Consider the following 18,925-nt stretch of genomic DNA (forward strand, 5'->3'; position numbering starts at 1 on the left):
TATTGTAGGTAGTAATTGCTAACTAGTCGGCTCTTGAAGTGCTAAGTAGCTAGAAGTGGAAGTAATGCTGCCAGCAAGTTAGTCAAGTGCCATGCCAATCAATTAACCATTTTTTTCCCCGATGTACATACTATAGTCACAATTTATGGGAACAAACAGTTGCCAGATCCCAGCCTATGCTCTCAGCTACTCATCTGAGCTGGTTTTACGTACACATTCTACGTACACATTGTTGCCTATAAGGAGTAAACCCTCAAGCAGAAGGGCAAAGGTGAGTCGCGTGTCGCTCAAATGCACTTGAGGCTCAAGCCAAAGCCAAGTGCCCATCGGTAAGGGTGCCGTTCCCTTACATCAATTAATATTATTTACATTTGCACATCAGTAAGCTTTGAGCTTTTAACGTCATCATAAATTCAGCCCATCCAGATACAGACTTATTCGGGCATCGTTTCCGCGAATATTCAAATTTGGAGAAATTATTTGTTAAACTTAATCTTCAGTGTTCAGTGTTAAATTCCCTGAAATTCCACATTCGTAATATTAGTTTTGGGAATTTGCTTCCCTTTTTCTCAAGCGTTTTCTTGAGTCATGCAATAATCATTATCATTATGATTGGCTTATCGCTGCTCCAGAGTACTTTTCACGTAACCAACTTAATAGTATTTAAATCTCTGTTTTGGCTAGTCGTCGACTCCTTATCTATTCCGTGTTGGAGTGTACCGAGAACGACAAGCGAAATTGGTCGAGACATCTTCGTCAGCGCCAGGGGGAAAGTTCGAAGAGCAAAAGGAAATAGCGCCATGACTCAATGGAATTTCTTTTGCTTTTGCTGATAATCCCCCTTTCCTTTGGCTTGGCCTGCCTTCCCCTTAAATTTGTTTTGGCTTTGTTTTGGCTTATTGTGGAAAAGTCTTTAGAAGACTACCGACAGGCACAGCACGGCACAGCGCTGTTTATAATGGATATAAAATGGACACAGCTGGCCGTGCCTGTGGGTCCTATAAACTTTACTATATCGTGGCTAAATTTTATGGAAATCCATTCGAATTGCTATCGTAGCATGGATGATCGCGATATTCGTGGTTTTGGCCAGCGATAAGCTGGGGAGCTAGACCTCTATATAAGAGCCGCGAGTCGTACGATTTTATTGCTTTAAACTGTGCAAAATGTCGCTACGCTTGGGACTAATTCTTTTGGGGCTGCTATCCCTGGCAGCCCTCGGCCAATCCGCTCCCCTCAACACCCGCATTGTGGGTGGCGATCAGGCGGACATTTCCGATTTCCCTTACCAGGTGTCGGTGCGCCTGGAGACCTACATGCTGCTCCACATCTGTGGTGGCAGCGTGTACGCCCCCAATGTGGTGCTCACGGCCGCTCACTGCATCAAGGGACGCTTCGCCTCGTACATTCGCATCGTGTCGGGGCAGAACTCGATTGCCGATCTGGAGGAGCAGGGCGTGAAGGTCAGCAAGCTGATCTACCACACTGGCTACAACAAGAAGACTTTCATCAATGACATTGGCCTGATCATCACGCGAGAGCCGCTGGTGTACTCGAGCCTGGTGCAGCCCATACCCCTGGCCCTGGAGGCACCACCCGCGGGTGCCCATGCCATTGTCAGCGGCTGGGGCAAGCGCACGGAGGAGGACGAGGCCTTGCCCGCTTTGTTGCGTTCCGTGGAGCTGGAAATTGTCGATCGTAGTGCATGTGGCGACCAATACATGACCAAGGATTACACCGTTACCGACGATATGCTGTGCGCCGGCTACTTGGAGGGCGGAAAGGACTCCTGCAATGGCGATTCCGGTGGCCCATTGGCTGTGGACGGTGTGCTCGTGGGCATCGTGTCCTGGGGTGTAGGCTGTGGCCGGGAAGGCTTCCCCGGCGTGTACACCAGCGTCACCTCGCACACTGCATGGATTGAGGAGCAGGCTGCGCCCTACCTCTGAATTCAAACAACTTAAAAGGACTTAAACAGCTGCAAGCGAACAAAATAACCGAACAAATTATTTAAACATTATTAATTATTATTTTATGTACCTACAATAAACCACAAATGAGCATTTAAGTGTGAAAAGTGTGCACAATATATTATATACTAGACAACATCTAAGAGATAAAAATGGGTGTGAAAATTGTGAACCTGAAAAAGAATTGCTTTTCCAAAAGAATCCAAAAAAATTGAAAGTGTGATTATAAAGGAGAAGAAAGAAAAGAAAGAATTTTAAATAAAGGCGCTTATTTCTGTGCTCAACGCAGGAATGAGCCGTAGAGCGTAAAATACATCGATATTTTTCTTAGATGGTCACAGAAGAGAATTTCCCAGATCATCAAATTAAAAATTCAAATACAAATCTGTATAATATAAGATCATAAGGTATACAATCCAATAAAAAGGAGTATATATAATAGGTCAAATTGATTATTCAATCGGAATAAATTATTGTTTCAGTGTTAAAAGTCCTTGCAAGCTGGTATAGAACATCAGAACATCATCAAATAGAACATCAGCATCGAGAAATATAATTTAAGACTGTGGTATATTTTTTAATAAAAAAATATGGTATATTTTAGTCTATTTTTGAGGGTCTGACTATATATTTTATCAATAATTCCGCGGTCACACTGATTCCTACATACGTGCGTTCGAGAAAAATCTGCTTCTGCAACTAAAACACTATCAAAAACAAATAAAATGTCACTTTTTAGTGCATTGGGATTAATGGGCGACTTCGACGATGACTTGGGACTAATGAAGTAAGTGGAAACACCTTTCTAGTCAGCCTAAACGGGCAGCAGCTAGCTGTTTCTTGGCTCTGTGTACCTGTGTGTGTATTTGTGATGCTCGCTGTGGTGCCTGAAAAACGAACCAGCGTTGGCACAAAATGGTTTGAAACACACGGATAAAAGTTTTCGCACTGGGTTAAAAGTTAATCTTGAGAGTTTGCGGGTAAAAATGTGCTTAATTGACAGATACATGCAATACTTAGTGTTTTCACGTGTGTGTGCCAGTTGGGTGTGCATGGGTGTGTGCGTACGTGTGAGAGCAGCATGCGTGAAGAGAAGACGTAATAATCAATAATTTCAAAAGTACGACCGCAGGCGGCATTTAAATGCATTGGCTTCGTTTAATTCCGTGTCATGCTAGCAACCGCTGCAACAAATGTCACACACAAAGAGCCCCAACCAGGCAGGCCTCTGATTTATAGTTCAAATTGTCAAAAATATCAGTTTTAAATTGTTTAGTTTTTGGGAGACAGCATTTGTGTTTGGATCGTGACTTGGAATGAGTAAAAAGGGGAAATCAAAGGGAAAATCTAGTTATCGTGGTGGCAGAGCCAATCAGTACCACGAAGTTGAGGAAATGGACGAAGAGTATTGCAGAGTGCTTGGTAAATGAAAAAATTTATTAATAATTTTCATTTCCTTCAACCAGCAATCACATGAACCACACCATGAATGCCATGGGCATGCAAATGCGCTCGATGAACCGCTTGATGAACACATTTATGCCGGATCCGTTTATGCAAGTATCGCCATTCGATCCCGGATTCCAGCAGAGCGCACTGATGGAGCGTCCCCATCAAATGGCAGCCATGCCAGCAATGGGAATGTTTGGCATGCCCATGATGCCTAACTTCAATCGTTTGCTTAATGCCGGTAAGCCGGGATAACACCTAAACAACCATCAATAGTAAAAAATGTTAATCTTTGCCTTTACCCTAGATATTGGCGCCAATCCTGGCGCTTCGTTTTGCCAAAGCACCGTGATGACCATGTCATCGGGCCCCGATGGCCGACCACAGATCTATCAGGCCAGCACCAGCACCAAAACTGGCCCAGGCGGCGTTCGCGAGACGCGTAAAACAGTCCAGGACTCGCGCACAGGCGTGAAGAAAATGGCCATCGGTCATCACATTGGGGAGCGTGCCCACATCATTGAGAAGGAGCAGGACATGCGCTCGGGGCAGCTGGAGGAGCGTCAGGAGTTCATCAACCTGGACGAGGAAGAGGCCGAGCAGTTTGATCGCGAGTTTACCACTCGCGCCCATCGTGGAGGCGGTCCACACGGCCGCCACGGTGGCATGCAGGCCATACGCGCACCTCCGCCAGCAGCCTCGACCTCTACGCTCACCATTGAGCCGCTCGATGATGATGACGACGATGATGACTGTGTGATTCAGGAGCAGCAGCCACAGGGCCGCTCGTCGGCTGGCCGGCAGTTGCCAACGCTGCCAGCACCTCCTACGGCTCCGCACGGAAGGTGAGTGTGTGTGCCCGCAGTCCGTTACTGTGTGGCATGTAACTGCATCAATGCCTCCCATTATGCCCCAGTACGTGGTACGCCCCCGCCAACTATGTGTGTGTGTAGGTCTAGCAATTTGCGTAGTAGCATTTGGAGCTATCCCAGACATCCCAGCCCACAGACTTCCCACTAACACCCCCCTACAACCACTTGTCTAACCGTCACACAACTTGTTGCTAAATTTGAAAACATTTGTATTTACTTGCAGATACAATTACTAAAATCTAACGTACATACAAGTATATTTTACTAACTATCAGAAACAGAATTGAATTGCATATTATAAATGTCTGCTTTTACCATTCCCAACAACGTTCAAAGAAAGCCAAAGCCAAAAAACCAAACCAAAAACCCCGAAAAGAAAAGCAAAGAAAATATATAACAAATAACGATCATATATGTAACTCTATCTATAACGAAAGAAAGACCAACACTGAGATGAGGTAGGCGGCACCTTCCTTCCAAAGAAGATCAAGAACTTTTTTCGTTTTTATCAAATTTGTTCATTACTTTGTTCCCCCCTTTACTTTGCTCCCAAACCCATGACTCCACGTTTTCTTTGATTAATTCTCTCTACTCATTCATCGCAATCCTTAACCCCCCCACCTGAACGCGTTCTATGGACCGCCACGCCACGCTATAATTACAGCCAAAAATAGTAATCAAAATCACACATCAAAGACTCGCCAAAACGTATTGTAATATTTTCCAACTTTTCTTCGACTCGATTCCATACGACGACAGCCGCAATGCTACAGCAGCAGCAGCAACAACTTCGTCGTCCCCAGCGGTCCACGATCCATCGAACAACAACTACGTGAGCATTGGGAATTCGCGACGCGCCTACATGCGCAATGGGCAACACTTGGCCACTCCCCGTCGACCTCTGCGTACCCCCGCGTCCTCGCCGCTGGCCACGATATCCAGCGGCAGTCACAGCATTGCAGCCACGCCAAGGTTTGTTACCCCAGCCAGCACCAGCACCAGCCATAGACCAAAGTCTGCCAAAGATTTGGCTTAAACTAATGCCTAGGGAGCCTAACCTAAAGCCAACCAGCCAGCCAGCAGCAGAGCCGCCTAACGTTACATTCAAGTTCTATAGCTTACATTTTACATTCCAGCCTGCCTGCCTGCTTCGATATTAACGCGTTGAAAGAATGTATTCGGAGTACCGAATCGAAACGAAGCCAAAGCCAAAGTCATAATGTTTTCCGATCGACATGTTAGCCCCTGTAGAGTTACGTTACACTCGCAATTTACATCTCTATTAACGACTTGTTGCTCTCTCTCCCTTCTACTCCAACAATACTTATTATGTACTTTCGATTTATGCAGAGACTGGCGTCTATATAACTCACGGTTCCATCGAAAGTAGAACCACAACGCAACCAAAGCAAATCCAAAATCAAAATCGAATCTTTTTTTAATCCAAGCAAAGCAAAGCAATATTCATGTAACCATATTTAACCCAAACAAACAAATCAACGCAACGCAATGAGCAACAGCATTCGGCGTTCTTCGATCACCGTGCGGTGCGGTGCAATACTAACCCCCGCCGATACGACGTTCGGCGGCGCCATCAATGCTATCTACGCATCATCACAGCCTCAGCCACAGCCACTCGCAAGACCAAAACACCAACCATCGTAACGTCAACTCCGTCAACGCAATGCAGCAACAGCAGCAGCAGCAGCTACGTGTTGTGCCACATGCTATGTGTAAGGCTGCCGCAACCAACCCTCCACCCACCCAATCCCACACACACCACACACCCCACTCACACTTTTATCTCTCTCTCTATATATACTCGCATATGTATAACAAGACAAGAATGTAGCGTGTGCGAATTGTCTTTTTGTCGTACTCGTACTACACCACCACCCCGTAAATCCCTCGAAAAGTGAATCGCTAAATCCGTAATCCTTCAGCTATCATCTGCGAGTGCCACACGTTTAAGACTGCGCATTTAATTTATCTACTATGTCCCTTTACGTTTTTACTCTGTTACGACGACAAATTGTAATTCATCGACGCTAATTTTAACGCAAAATTCGAACGTTGTTGTTGCTGCTGTGCCTACGACGACTGTGCCACCGCCACTCACACTACTAACTGCGCGCGACATACCCGGCTGCTGCCTCCCTCCATCTTAATCATGCCTTAATCATCATCACCAACCCTCGACGACTGCTATCTTCCCGCCATCATATTACCATTTACGTTCGAATTGGCCTGTCTGTGCGAATGATTACGTATACTTTGAGTCTTTTGTTTAAGTTGGTTTCGCCTTACGAACAGATTTGTTTTGCCAAACTTTACTAATTTGAGTTTATCTATTCCTTCACTCCTTCAATGACTAGCATACATCCACATCCTTATGCGGCACATCCAAGGCGCCAGCAGCGGCCCATGAAGAACAGCCACCAGCAGCAGCACGCCACAGAAGATGGCGGCGAAGCACCAAGTTCCAAGTCGGGCAAACGGGTCAAGAAATAGAAGAAAAGCTACAGGCTGCAAACCCACACACACAATGCTTCATCTCTAACCACCACACACACACAAGGACACTCATACACACACTGGGAAAGCTAACGCTGATCCTGTTCCAAAAGTACACTTAATTATAATATAGAAGAGATAAAACCACAACCACACCCCCACACAGAACACAATTAGGCGGCCGTTTTGTGCGCGTTCCTGCCTGCGACTATCGACACAACTATCGTTTGGCCGCGACAGGTGCAAACCAACTGTTCCTCAATCCGACTGCGTGCCGTTACGCAGGCAGGCACATAAACAGCTGTGGCATAAAAGCACTCCACCACCACCCACAAAATTTGCCAAACAGCGAAATTAAAAACAAAACACTTGAGTTGTACGATACTAAGGCAGGAAAATGGAAACAATTTTTCAAAATTTCCAAAATAAGCGAAGTGAAGGCAATTTTAGGTTTTACTTTGACTCTTTGGACACAATTCTCACATTTCTCCAGATTTGGTTAGACGCTAAGCTTTAATTACGTAGCAGAGAAGTGGAGAGATGAAATGAATCTAACTAATTTGGAAGGCTCTACGCTCTGAACATTACAATTACAATTCCCCCCAATCTATATATATATAAATAAAATATATATAACTAAATAAGGCTTAAGTAACGTTGATGTGAATTTAATTAAACCATTAAATACATTACATTAGTAAAATGTGAAGCGTATGTCTGAATGTACTTCGTTCCCGAAGCTCCCACCCCCGCCACCCCTTTGGCCTGTTAGTCCACGACATCCATTTGCGTCTCCTCGGACTCGCGCCAGTTGCGCTGCACCATGGCCACCAGCTGCTTCCAGAAGACTGTGCCGCGCACATAGTTGGCCAGGCATAGCAGGATAAAGGCCCAGGCCATGCCCAGGTAGTAGTCGGTCTGCACCTCGGGCGTATTGGCCAGCGGCTCGGTGAGTGTTCGCAGCATAATTTGTGGATCTATGCTGTTGGGGTCCACGGTCTTTACGTTGGTGTGCCGCATGATGAACGTGCCAAAGGCGCGCTTCTCCGCGTCCGTCCAGGAGGTGTCGTACTTGAGCAACGGTCGTCCCTGATGGAAGATCATCAGCGTGGGCAGCGAGACAATGCCGAACTCGGCATTGAACGGCGTAAACTCGTACGCATCGATGTAGGCGACGGGTAGCGTGGGAAAGAGATGCGGCAGCAGGTTTATCACTGGAGCTACGCGCGAGCACTCCAGGCTCGTGGCCGTGCAAAAGTGAACAACCACACAGCTGCCGTGTTCGTGCCGCTTGGTGGCATTGCCAATGGGCTTCAGCAGGTTCACAATGTCCTTGGCACTCTTCATCATCAGCAGCTTGGGCACAGTCACAGTCCCATTGCCATTGTCGGCCGCTGGCTCCGGCTGCAGGCACTTGATCATGATGGGCGGCTTTCGCTGCGGTGGCAGCTGCGTCAGGTGCAATATATGCTCATCGTCTGGCGCGCAAGTGTGGCGATCTCCCAGCAAAGCGAAAGACTCGAATGAATACTGGCACTGGCCGCGCGACTGTCCCAAGGACTCCGATCCGCCATAGAGGCCAAAATATTGCAGAGCACTCAGCAGGCCAGACAGCTCAGCATTCGAAGGAGACACATAGCACGCTGTAAAAAGAAAAGTGAGCTGCTCTATTATCGTTTCCCAATGTGTTTTAAAACACTTACCTAAATAGATTACATAGATTTTAAATAGATAATTGAAATTTTGATACATTTTTGTTTTGTTGAACAGCTGATATTAACAATGTGAATGGCGATTGGATCGAAATAAAAGCACGTTGACTTGTGACTGGCAACGATAATAACATTTTTACATCGATAATTACATAGCAGAGTGACCTGGCAGCACTAGGCAAAAAATACCAGTAAAAAACATATTTAGACGGTATATTTGATCGATAGTTCCGCGGTCACACTGCTGCCTTGTTTACGTTTTCTGGTTTTCTGTAAAGATAATTAGGATTCAATCCCATATTACATCATTTTGAGGGGAACCACTTACACGAAAGATAAGAGAGACAAACGACAGAAGTGAAGACAACTCACTTGTGCGTCAGCACGATGACGGAACCGCGACTGGAGCTGGAGAGCGTACGCACAGCCACTTTTGCAGTGTGGCCTCTAAATGCCCCCGTCAGTATAGAGGATTTGGCAACGAATGGTTTCTTTGCCACGGGGAATTGGCTGGAGGCTGAGTGCAACTGGTGTCACGTGCGCATCGACAGATGGGAGTACGGGGACCAAGTGGCCGAAAGACATCGACGCTCCTCCCCCATTTGCTCCATGGTGCTGGCCCCCAATCACTGCGGCAATGTGACGCTGAGCCAGGAGAACGACAACGAAGGCAACAGCATGGTGGATGGTGGCAACACCTCCCCCTGTGCCTGTCCCGATATGCTCATCGAAGCGAATCGATTGGAGACATTCAAGGACTGGCCAGTAAGTCCCAAAAGAATTCTCTTCCAGTGCAAAATTTCTCATTTTCTCCACTTAGAATCCCAACGTTACGCCTCAGGCGCTGGCCAAGGCTGGTTTCTACTATCTAAACATCTTGGATCACGTCAAGTGCGTGTGGTGCAACGGCGTCATAGCCAAGTGGGAGAAGAACGACAACGCCTTCGAGGAGCATCGACGCTTCTTCCCCAACTGTCCGCGTGTCCAGATGGGACCGCTCATCGAATTTGCCGCTGGCAAGAACCTGGAGGAGCTGGGTATTCAGCCCACAACCCAGCCACAGCGTCCAAAGTACGCCTGCGTCGATGCGCGACTGCGCACGTTCAGCGACTGGCCCATTGGCAACATTCAGCCGCCCGTGCCACTGGCCCAGGCAGGCCTCTACTATCAGAAGATCGGCGATCAGGTGCGCTGTTTCCACTGCAACATTGGTCTGCGCTCCTGGCAGAAGGAGGACGAGCCCTGGCACGAGCACGCCAAGTGGTCGCCCAAATGCCAATTTGTGCTGCTGGCCAAGGGACCAACGTTTGTCAACGAGGTGCGCGAGACAATGGCGGCATCGTCGGGTTCCCAGATAGCAACGGCTCCGGCACCCCAGCTGGATGCCCTAATGGACGAGGGACCGGCCAAGGAGGCCCTCGCGCTGGGCATAGACGGAGGAGTGGTGCGAAACACCATTCAACGCAAGCTCTCCAGCTCGGGCTGTGCTTTCGAAACACTCGACGAGCTGCTGCACGCCATCTTCGACGAGGCGGGCAGTGAGGCAGCGCTAGAGGTGCGCGAACCAACAGAGCCGACTGCACCGCCGCTAGACTGCTGTCAGGCCACCACCAGCAAAGCGGCAGCAGCAGCAGCCACCGATCTCGTTCAGCTCAAGCCACAGTCGCAGCCGCAGCTGGCAGCCATGCCCGAGAAGAGCTTACTGGAGCAGATGCAAAGCATGTCCCTGGCATCGGCAAATGGCAACATTTCGCTCGAGGAGGAGAACCGTCAGCTGAAGGACGCCCGCTTGTGTAAAGTGTGCTTGGATGAGGAGGTGGGCGTGGTGTTTCTGCCCTGCGGTCACTTGGGTAAGGATTGGTTTAAACCTCTGCATTGTCGCTTTTGTTTCAACTAAATTTCTTTGCCCTACAGCAACGTGCAATCAGTGTGCGCCCAGCGTCTCCAACTGTCCCATGTGCCGGGCGGACATCAAGGGATTTGTGCGCACATTTCTATCGTAGAGGAGCAGAAAGCTGATACATAAATATTAGATAATAACTAAGGGTAGTCCTTCCGTGTGCGTGTGTGAGATATTTTCCGAAATTTCTTAAATAACTCTCAACTCTGTTCCACCTGTGCACCCTTCACAGTCCACACACACACTTAGATCCTAATCTTACTTATGAAGAGCAAACAACACACATCACAAAGAACTATAAGCAATTTCCTATCACTAGCAGTGAAGGGTGCAAGGCAAGGCGCTACTTTCATCACCGTATCTTTATTTTGTTATCGTACTTCTACTAACAAGTGTGTTTTTTTGTTGATACTGTTTATAAGCCGCTGATTTGTGTATGAAATCGATATTCAATTACGAATTATAAATATATATGTAAATGTTGAAACCCCGCTCTTCTTTTCAAATCAAATGATCGATCTCTAGCGATATTGTATTGATTGGCTATATTCTTAATATGTTATCGATAGTTTCACGCTCATACTGGTTGCTAGGCAACACTTGTTTTGCCACTCGACATTTTTCAGCACTGGCCGTTCAGTTTTAATTTTTGTGTGGTTTTTTTATTAACTTTTTCTTAAAGTTGTGTTGTGGTGCGAGGTGCGGGTCGCAGTGAAACGAACGAACTCGAGTGTCGCCTTGGTCGCGACGGTAACGCAACGCAAACAGCTCTAGAAACGCAAACCAACTCGAAAAGAATAGCAAATTATTCAATTTTTCTGATGAATTCAGAGGAAAAGAAGATACAAAATATCAAAATTACCAATCGCGTGCACGTGTGTGTGAGTATTCTTCATACAAAAATACATTCAACTGAGAGTGTGTGTTGGTGCGAGTGCGAGTGTGTGACTGGTGCATTATGCTAACTGCTCGTACTAAGTGTGGGCGAGCGAGCGAGAAGGCGTGCTAGACCTGCGATTGTGTGGCAAGTTGCCCCACAGCTCCCTTTTGATTAGTGTCGTAAGTTTGGAATCTTCTTTTTGTTTGTTTGTTCGTGCGCTTGGAAATGGAAATGCTAGAAACAAAAGCAGCACAAATACACACACACACACACGGTCGTCTTAGGAGGGAGGAGGTGAGGTGGAGTGAGAGCGAGAGCACGACACGTATCTGCAGATCTCACTATTTCTACCCGAAAGTAATACTACACACACACACACACACACTTTGATGTGAAATCTGAAATGATGTTTCGGGGTTCGGGGCGTGCTGCGCATACGCGGTGGCTCCATTCCGTTTTTCGGGTCAAACTCTTTTGGGAAAACAGCTGTGTGGTTCTTTTTTTTGTTTTTGGATCGCTTAGGGAATGAGCAATCCCCACTTAAGGTATTCCCCATACAAACCGCAATGGCAAATCCAGCAGCACTCAGCATTTCTTTCAGTTTTTTTGCATTCAGCTGAAAAACAGTTATTCATAAGTAGCGGATAATGTGTCTGTGCGTGTGTGTGTTTGTGTTTGTTTGTAAAAGCGATTTCCACAACGCAGAAAAAACAAAAGCAGGGCAGGGCTGGGCAGGGGCTCCCTTTCACGTTCCGTTCCCGTTGTACGGGTATGTATGCAAAATGAGCAGATAAACAAATAAATAACACAGTTCCCGCTATTCGTAGAGAATCTGCTGTATACATTTGCACGATCGTTTGTTTTGCAATTGACCCAATGCTTTCCTCAAATATTGAACTTAATTGAACGTGTTGCTGCCGCTTGCAACATTCTGACTGTTGCATTACTCATACATCAGACCCCCTACACCCTTTGTATCCCCCTAAACCAGGGCCAGTGCCAGTACCAGTACCAAGCCCCCGGGCAGGCTTCGTTGGAAAGAAAAACCTGGCAGCTGTCAGTTCTGTCTCTCTCTCGCTCGCTCTCTGTGGCGTCAAAGAGGAAATGGCGCTCAAGTAGAGAAAAAAACGTGGTGCACTTTGATTTTCTTTTTGTAACCATAATAATAGCTATAGGGACTGACTGGTGGCTCACATCGAAAACGGTACCATTCGGTGCTGCGTTTGCAACCCCAGTTACACACACACACACACATGTGACAAGGAAACCACACTAGCCAGCATCGCTAGCGATCATAGGTACCTACTACTGAAGCTGGGCATGTACGTGGTGTGGTGCGTCGTGTACCCCAGCATTAACTAGTTTTATTTTATTTGTTTGGTGAATGTCAATTTCATTGTAAATTGCATTAAAATTGCAACGAAAAGAAAACAAGTTGTTAGCCGCGTCGCCGTTTGGCAGCTGGGTGTTGCCATTTTTTAGCCCCCACCGAAGGTCATTAGCAAGGTATAAGAAATAAGTGTGTGAGGCAGCGCTGCATAGTCTTGGTCGCTCAAAAGATGCTACCCCACCCCCTGTTCAACATACCTTGATCATTCGAAAACATAAATGACCGTGCGGACAGAGTTGCCAAATGCCAAACTGCATTTTCAAACGGCAACACTAATTGTCTTGTTTGCCTTTATTTCTCGTACATTTTATGTGAAAAAACGAGAGCACTGGCGAAATTTAACGGTATGGTCTCCCCAGAGACCCGTAATATTTGTCGTCCAGCGAATGAGAGTGAGAGTGGGAGCGGGAGGTGAAAAGTGGCTTGTGTGTGTTTGTGAATCTGCGATCAATGGCATCTGTTCGCTAAATAATTTGACCTCCCAAGTCAACAATTAATATATGGACGCTGCTTATTCTATTAGCCGGAGACAGATGCATACGACTCCTATACACAGGTTAACTGATTTTCTTTGTGTGTGCCCTAATGCGATGCTGTGCGGTGCGGTGCCTATCCGATCTCTTTAAAGTTTTTTATGGCCCAACAAAACAGCGACGGCGACAAAAACTCTGTGAAGGTCACGGCTATACCTACTCCATACATATGTATGCAAAATCAACCGAAACAAGAAAACCAGACTCTGATTCACAGCCAGATATCTCGACTTGGCGGGCAGCGGCACAGCGTCCGAAAAAAAAACAGAAGAAATAAAACACAGAAATTTGACTTTAATCGAGGTAACGTGCCAGAGCGGCTTGAGTGCCTAGTCTGCCCCTCCGGTCTCCACACGCCACTCCCTTTCGGATTGTTTAAACGCGTACATATCATGGATGAATAAAAAAAAAAGAGTTATTAACGGAAGTACATTCACCTGATCAGTTGAATGAACATGCTACGCTCTCCGCACTGTTTGTTTCTACTTCACCCTCTTGCCGTTTCGCTCATACATGCATTCCACTATGCCCACATATGAAATTATTTATTATATTTTTATTTTCTCGACCATTTGCGGCTGTCACAAAACGGACAGCTGGAGGGGTTTGTTGTCGGACGGCGCGATTCACTCACGTGCAAACAATCGCAAGCGCTGAGAGCACGCGCTTGTTTGCATTTGATTGCACATTTTTGCATATAATGAATGCAAGCTGATCCCCGATCTTCACAAACTGACCGCCGACCTATCTCAATGCCCAGATAGTGTAAACCGCAAAGTCGAGTACTTAACTTAACTCGGTTTCTTCTTTTTGTTGCAGGTCCAATTTGAACCCACAGCTCCTGCTCAACACTGGGCCCAGCAGCAGGATAACAGCAGGCGCCGCTTGCCAACACACGAGAACCAGCCGTCAGCTGTGCGGCAATGCCAACAAAATGAATAATAAAGAACAAGCAGCAGGCCGGGGGGAATTCAAACGCAATTCAAATGCCTACGCTAGTCTACCACCCACACCATCCACATCCTCCGCGGCAGCAGGTGCAAACACAGGACCCACAGCGGGCAAGCCGCGCAGACAGCAACAGAAACAACAACAGGAGCCCGAGCGTTATGGACTCTCGCACAGCCTCTCGAGCGAATCGATGCGCCAGGCCTGTGACTATTACGACGATGAACTGAGCGACGAGGATCTAATTGAGATCCAGCAAACACCACAAGGCTTCCATCAGCAGAAGCAAAAATCCAAGCAAAAGCAGCAGCTGCAGCTCCAACCCATTAGCTTTAAGATGGACACAAACGAGGACGATCGAAGTGCCTTTTGCGGCAGCCAGGAGATGCAGCCGCCACCACTGAGTACGCCCATCAAGCGAGATCAGGGCGAGACGAATGAGGCTGAGCTGTGTGTGCTGAACGAACTGGACGCCATACTGGACGTGCACGGTGCCTCGCAGCTAAATGGCAGCTCCACGCGCAACTCCTCCCCCTCGATGCACAGCGACGATGACAAGGTGGAGGACTACTTGATGGATCTGGACAACTATCTGGAGGAAATGGACAATGCCCTCAGTCGAGAGGACTCGCTGGTCATCATCGATGGCGGCAGTCACTCGAGCCTCAAGCGAGAGCCGCGCACACGCACCCTGCCGCTGAGCAGAAAACGAAAGGCACACAAAAAGTCTGCCCCGAATGAGGATGATGCCAGCTCCAGCGGTGACTTTCTGCGAGAGCATCAAATACGCAAGACATTTAGCTGTTCCCTGAGGCCCAGCACAAGCGAAGCGGCGGGTAAGTTGCACAACGGAAGAGAATCGATAGAAATCAATAGGAATTACATAAACTTTGCTCTCCCAGCAGCAGCAGCAGCCTGCTCAAGTGCCACCTCCCTGGATGAGCCAGTCGCAGATGTGTGGCTGCGCCAGTCCTTGCGACGCGCCATGGAGCAGCAGCAGGACCATGAATCAGATGAGACCAAAGCCACAGTGGGGGAAGAAGATGATTTGCCCACATTGCTAGTGGATTTGCCGCACAGGCGGGAGGCGGATATGCGTCGTTGCTTCTCGCAAGGGGATTGCCCGGAGGCGCTGCTCCAGCACCAGGAACCGCAACAGTATGGCTCGGAGATGCTCACCGAGGCGCACATCTTCGATAATTTGCTGCAGAACGAACAGCGAACGGCGGCGCGTGCCTCCAGCGAGGAGCGACCCCGGCAATATGGTCGCCGCCTGGAGGGACCGCCCACTCCATCGCGTGGGGGCGCAGCTGCGGGACAGGGCCGCCCGCAGAGCGCACCAACGAGGGTGTATCTGCCCGAGTCGGAGACGCCAACGCATCAAATGATGACCACCTGCTCGGAACTGAGCTCCGTGCGCTCCTCCCGCATGCCCAGTCCCCTGTCCCTGGTCTCGGATAGCAGCAGCAGTTCGGTGAGCACGACCCATGATCAGGAGGATGCGGATCAGGACCAAGTGGAGCTGCAGGCGCAGAGCACCACCATGTGTAGTGCCAGCAGCACCACCCCATTGGAGCCGCTGCATCTGCCGCTGAGAGAGAAGTGCGGCTTCAACAGCCAGTGGCCACATGCCGCCAGTCGCACTCTCTCGCTGATGGCCTGCACCCTCGGAGTGTTCAATTTGTGCCGCTTTGCCGTGCTCACCATGAACTATGGCGGCAACTTTCTGCTTCAGTTCCTGATGCTCTCCATCATCTTTGGCATCCCGATGTTCTGGCTGCAGATGTGCCTCGGGGCCAAGATCCGTGCTGGGCCCGTGTCCATGTGGAAGATCAGTCCGATCTGCTCCGGCGTGGGCATTGCTCTGGTGATGGTTCAGTGCTTTCTGGCCATCTACTCGACGGTGTCGATTGCCTGGATTCTGGTCTATCTGCGGGATGTCTTTCCCACAGCCGAGCGCATCGGCTATCGCTGGCAGGAGTTGGCCTTTCCCTATCGCTATGACACGGCCAATGCCACTGGGAATCTCACCCAAACGGTCGCCGAGTACTTTAACATTGTCGTGCTGCAGCGTCTGCATCTGGCCAAGCATCCGGATGCGAGTGGCGTGCGCTTTCATGTCAACGATCGGGTAGGTCTCATTCTCATTCTCCCTCTCCTTACGAACATCCTCCACTCTCCCTGCACATCCTACCTCCACTCCCTCCCGCCCCCGATCTAACCGACTAACTCTGCCTCTTCCTTTCAGCAGCTGGCCTTCTACTTGGCTCTCATCTGGGCGGGCGTCTTCCTCATACTCTGCAAAGGTCTGAAATCTCTTGGGAAATTCGCATATCTCATCAACACGCTGCCCCTGCTGGCTCTCGCGGTGGTCACAGTGAAGTTTCTCCATGTCGTTGATCCCACAAAGCTGCAGGTGAGTTGATAATCCTCTCCTCTGTCACTTCTCTAACTCTTCTTCTGTGTTCCCTTTCGTAGAACGTCTTTGCTGCCAGCGATTTCGATGAGTTTCTCGTGAATTCCAACAGCTGGACGGCGGCCACACAGGAGACTTTCCTCACCTGGGGCCTGCTGGGTGCCTCGGTCATAGCCATAACCAGTCGCACACATGCCAGTGTCTCGAAGACAACGCTGCGACGCGATGCCATTGTGCTGGTGCTGCTCACCCTTCTAGGCTTGGGGCTGATGGCGCTGCTGGCCCTCTGCTGTGCTCAGATACTCTGGCAGCATGGCTACATCTATGTGCCGGGATCCTTCGGTGAGAAAAAGCACACAAAACAGAAGAGAATATAAAACTAATTGAATCTTGTTTGCCTTGCCAGAGAATGCCGACAGCTATACGTCCGTTTACTCGCTGCAGTCGCACACCAATCCCCAGCTGCTGTCGTATCCGCGCTCGCTGGTGCCGCACTATTCCTCGTTCATTGGGGAAACGTATCGTCGAAATCGCACCATGATACACATTGAGAGCGGCTTCCAGGCGCTGCGCTTCATCACCGAACTCTTTCCGGCCGTTCTATCGCTGGCCAGTGACAGCATCTCCTGGGTCTGGGCTGCTGTGGCGTTTGCCCTCTTCGCCTGCTTTGGCTTGGCTCAGTTGTGTGTGATGTGGAAACCCATTTCGAGTGCGTTGGGCAACTCGACCAGCTCCGTGCTGCTGAGCTGCGTCACGGGGCTGCTGCTGAGCATTCCGTTTGCCACCGAGATGGGCATTTCGATACTGTACTACGTGGACTTTCTGCTGGGAGGCTCCTGGTTTATACCCATCATCTGGACAGCTCAGATATTTGGAGTGTTTCTCATACGCGGACGTCCATACAATGGCGATGATTTGGTCAACGATCTGCGCATGTGCGGCTCCATGTCCGCCTTCCTGGCGCTCTCCTGGAATGTGCTGCTGCCCATTGGCCTGATTACGCTCTCGGTGGTGGACTACAAGGCATCGCTGTCGAATCAGTTCTACTATTGGCGCGGCAAGTCGTACTTTAGCTACTGGCTTCGCAAGACGGGCAGCCTCATCCAAATTGGCATCGTTTTGGTCATTCCCGTCACGGCCATCATTCAGATTTATCGCTACTTGACCCACGGACCCCCGGACATCCTAGAGGTGAGTCTGCACTGTGGATTGCCTGCGGAATCCTTGCTTAAATCTTTGTTTTATCAGCGCATTCAACTGCTGTACCGTCCGCCGGAGGAGGGAGACGAGCCGCGACGCCCTTCGGCACGTCAGACCACATCCCAGGGGCGTCGCAATGCGTCCGGGCAGCAGCAAGACAACGGGCAGCTTGACGCCCAGAATGATGCCCCGCCCAAGTACACGCCGCCGCCATCGTACACCACTGCGACTGGCGCTCGCTTGGCCAAGCTGCTGCGCCAGAGCATTAGACGCAGCGTGCGCAGGTAGGGAGTAGAGATTGCACACAGATCCACACGCAGATTATAACTAAACATTCCCCATTCGATTCACAGAGTTCTCGGAGATTCTTCCAGGCGCACACGACCCGTGCTCAGCATTGATGCAGAGTCTGGATCGCCCGTGGCACCGCCCGACTATCTGACCATACTGACCAATCCAGCGGGAAGCAGCTCCAATGCGGAGGCTGAACTGTCGCCAGTTGGCAGCAGTAGCAGCAGCAGCGGCGACAGTCCCGAGTCGATTGAGATTGGGCAGCGTCCCAGCCACGCTGGCTATGCACAACGTTCGCAGTCGCTGGGCCGGAAGCTGCATCGGCCAGGTTCGGAGACGGTGTCCACCTCGGCCATGGCCACGCTGGAGCGGCGTCCGTACACCGCCGAGGATGTGGTCACCATTTTGCGCTCCTCGGTGCGTCATCGCCAGCCGCCGTTGGTACGTCAGGGCGGGACTGCCAGCACTTTGCCACGTCCGCCTGCAGCGGCCATGTCCACGCACCTGGAGGATGCCTCGTTTCGCTCCATCGAGAATCTGGTGCTGAATGCCGAGCCACCCGATCGGACGCCCGGCGTGGAGGTGCAGGACGAGTGTGCGCAAAATAATACATCTGTGATTTAATTGACTAATTTCGTGTCGTACAGAAGCCAACTCTCTGCTACGAGCCACATATCTGCTTGCTTTCTTAGACTTGATTAGCGCTAGTTATACAAATACGAATATTACTTGTAGTTATGCGAATAATAATAATGAGAAGAACTAAACATTCAGCGGACATAACCGGTCCTCAAGTCTGTCCTTTGATCGTCGTACCTACCCCCGTGTCACATATTTCATGCTTATGGAT

General features: G+C 49.2%; 5 protein-coding genes across 15 annotated transcripts; 4 read left to right on the forward strand and 1 right to left on the reverse strand.

Moving 5' to 3' along the window:
• The first annotated feature begins 1,143 nt into the window (after positions 1 to 1,143).
• On the forward strand, positions 1,144 to 2,068 carry LOC117890466 (trypsin alpha-3). Its single transcript, XM_034795321.1, has one exon. It carries the CDS (start codon positions 1,167 to 1,169, stop codon positions 1,947 to 1,949), a length of 783 nt encoding a protein of 260 aa, XP_034651212.1. The 5' UTR covers positions 1,144 to 1,166; the 3' UTR covers positions 1,950 to 2,068.
• Positions 2,069 to 2,618: 550 nt separating this feature from the next.
• LOC117890463 (myeloid leukemia factor) lies at positions 2,619 to 7,231 on the forward strand. Of its 7 annotated transcripts, none has more exons than XM_034795312.1 (5): positions 2,619 to 2,757; positions 3,437 to 3,660; positions 3,727 to 4,264; positions 5,051 to 5,263; positions 6,667 to 7,231. In XM_034795312.1, the coding sequence occupies exons 1-5, from the start codon at positions 2,696 to 2,698 to the stop codon at positions 6,800 to 6,802; spliced, it is 1,173 nt and encodes a 390-aa protein (XP_034651203.1). In that variant the 5' UTR covers positions 2,619 to 2,695; the 3' UTR covers positions 6,803 to 7,231. The 7 variants fall into 7 exon arrangements, with proteins under 7 accessions (XP_034651203.1, XP_034651209.1, XP_034651206.1 ...); XM_034795318.1 differs by lacking the exon at positions 6,667 to 7,231 and adding an exon at positions 5,642 to 5,681 and having other exon boundaries at positions 2,635 to 2,757; XM_034795313.1 differs by lacking the exons at positions 2,619 to 2,757; positions 6,667 to 7,231 and adding exons at positions 3,237 to 3,375; positions 5,642 to 5,724.
• A 226-nt stretch (positions 7,232 to 7,457) lies between these two features.
• On the reverse strand, positions 7,458 to 8,640 carry LOC117890464. Its single transcript, XM_034795319.1, has 2 exons — positions 8,509 to 8,640; positions 7,458 to 8,448 (listed from the first exon to the last, which is right to left on the reverse strand). The coding sequence occupies exons 1-2, from the start codon at positions 8,555 to 8,557 to the stop codon at positions 7,574 to 7,576; spliced, it is 924 nt and encodes a 307-aa protein (XP_034651210.1). The 5' UTR covers positions 8,558 to 8,640; the 3' UTR covers positions 7,458 to 7,573.
• Positions 8,641 to 8,769: 129 nt separating this feature from the next.
• Positions 8,770 to 10,900, forward strand: LOC117890460 (death-associated inhibitor of apoptosis 2). The gene is made up of 3 exons (XM_034795306.1): positions 8,770 to 9,282; positions 9,338 to 10,367; positions 10,432 to 10,900. Exons 1-3 carry the CDS (start codon positions 8,905 to 8,907, stop codon positions 10,518 to 10,520), a joined length of 1,497 nt encoding a protein of 498 aa, XP_034651197.1. The 5' UTR covers positions 8,770 to 8,904; the 3' UTR covers positions 10,521 to 10,900.
• A 175-nt stretch (positions 10,901 to 11,075) lies between these two features.
• Positions 11,076 to 18,838, forward strand: LOC117890456. 5 transcript variants are annotated; one of them, XM_034795299.1, is made up of 8 exons: positions 11,076 to 11,298; positions 14,040 to 15,004; positions 15,071 to 16,299; positions 16,417 to 16,584; positions 16,647 to 16,926; positions 16,991 to 17,775; positions 17,833 to 18,068; positions 18,138 to 18,838. In XM_034795299.1, exons 2-8 carry the CDS (start codon positions 14,155 to 14,157, stop codon positions 18,697 to 18,699), a joined length of 4,110 nt encoding a protein of 1,369 aa, XP_034651190.1. In that variant the 5' UTR covers positions 11,076 to 11,298; positions 14,040 to 14,154; the 3' UTR covers positions 18,700 to 18,838. The 5 variants fall into 5 exon arrangements, with proteins under 5 accessions (XP_034651190.1, XP_034651185.1, XP_034651186.1 ...); XM_034795294.1 differs by lacking the exon at positions 11,076 to 11,298 and having other exon boundaries at positions 16,420 to 16,584; XM_034795295.1 differs by lacking the exon at positions 11,076 to 11,298 and having other exon boundaries at positions 15,074 to 16,299.
• Positions 18,839 to 18,925: the final 87 nt, after the last annotated feature.

Source organism: Drosophila subobscura, chromosome E, assembly GCF_008121235.1.
Source record: "Drosophila subobscura isolate 14011-0131.10 chromosome E, UCBerk_Dsub_1.0, whole genome shotgun sequence".
Lineage (NCBI taxonomy): Eukaryota > Metazoa > Arthropoda > Insecta > Diptera > Drosophilidae > Drosophila > Drosophila subobscura.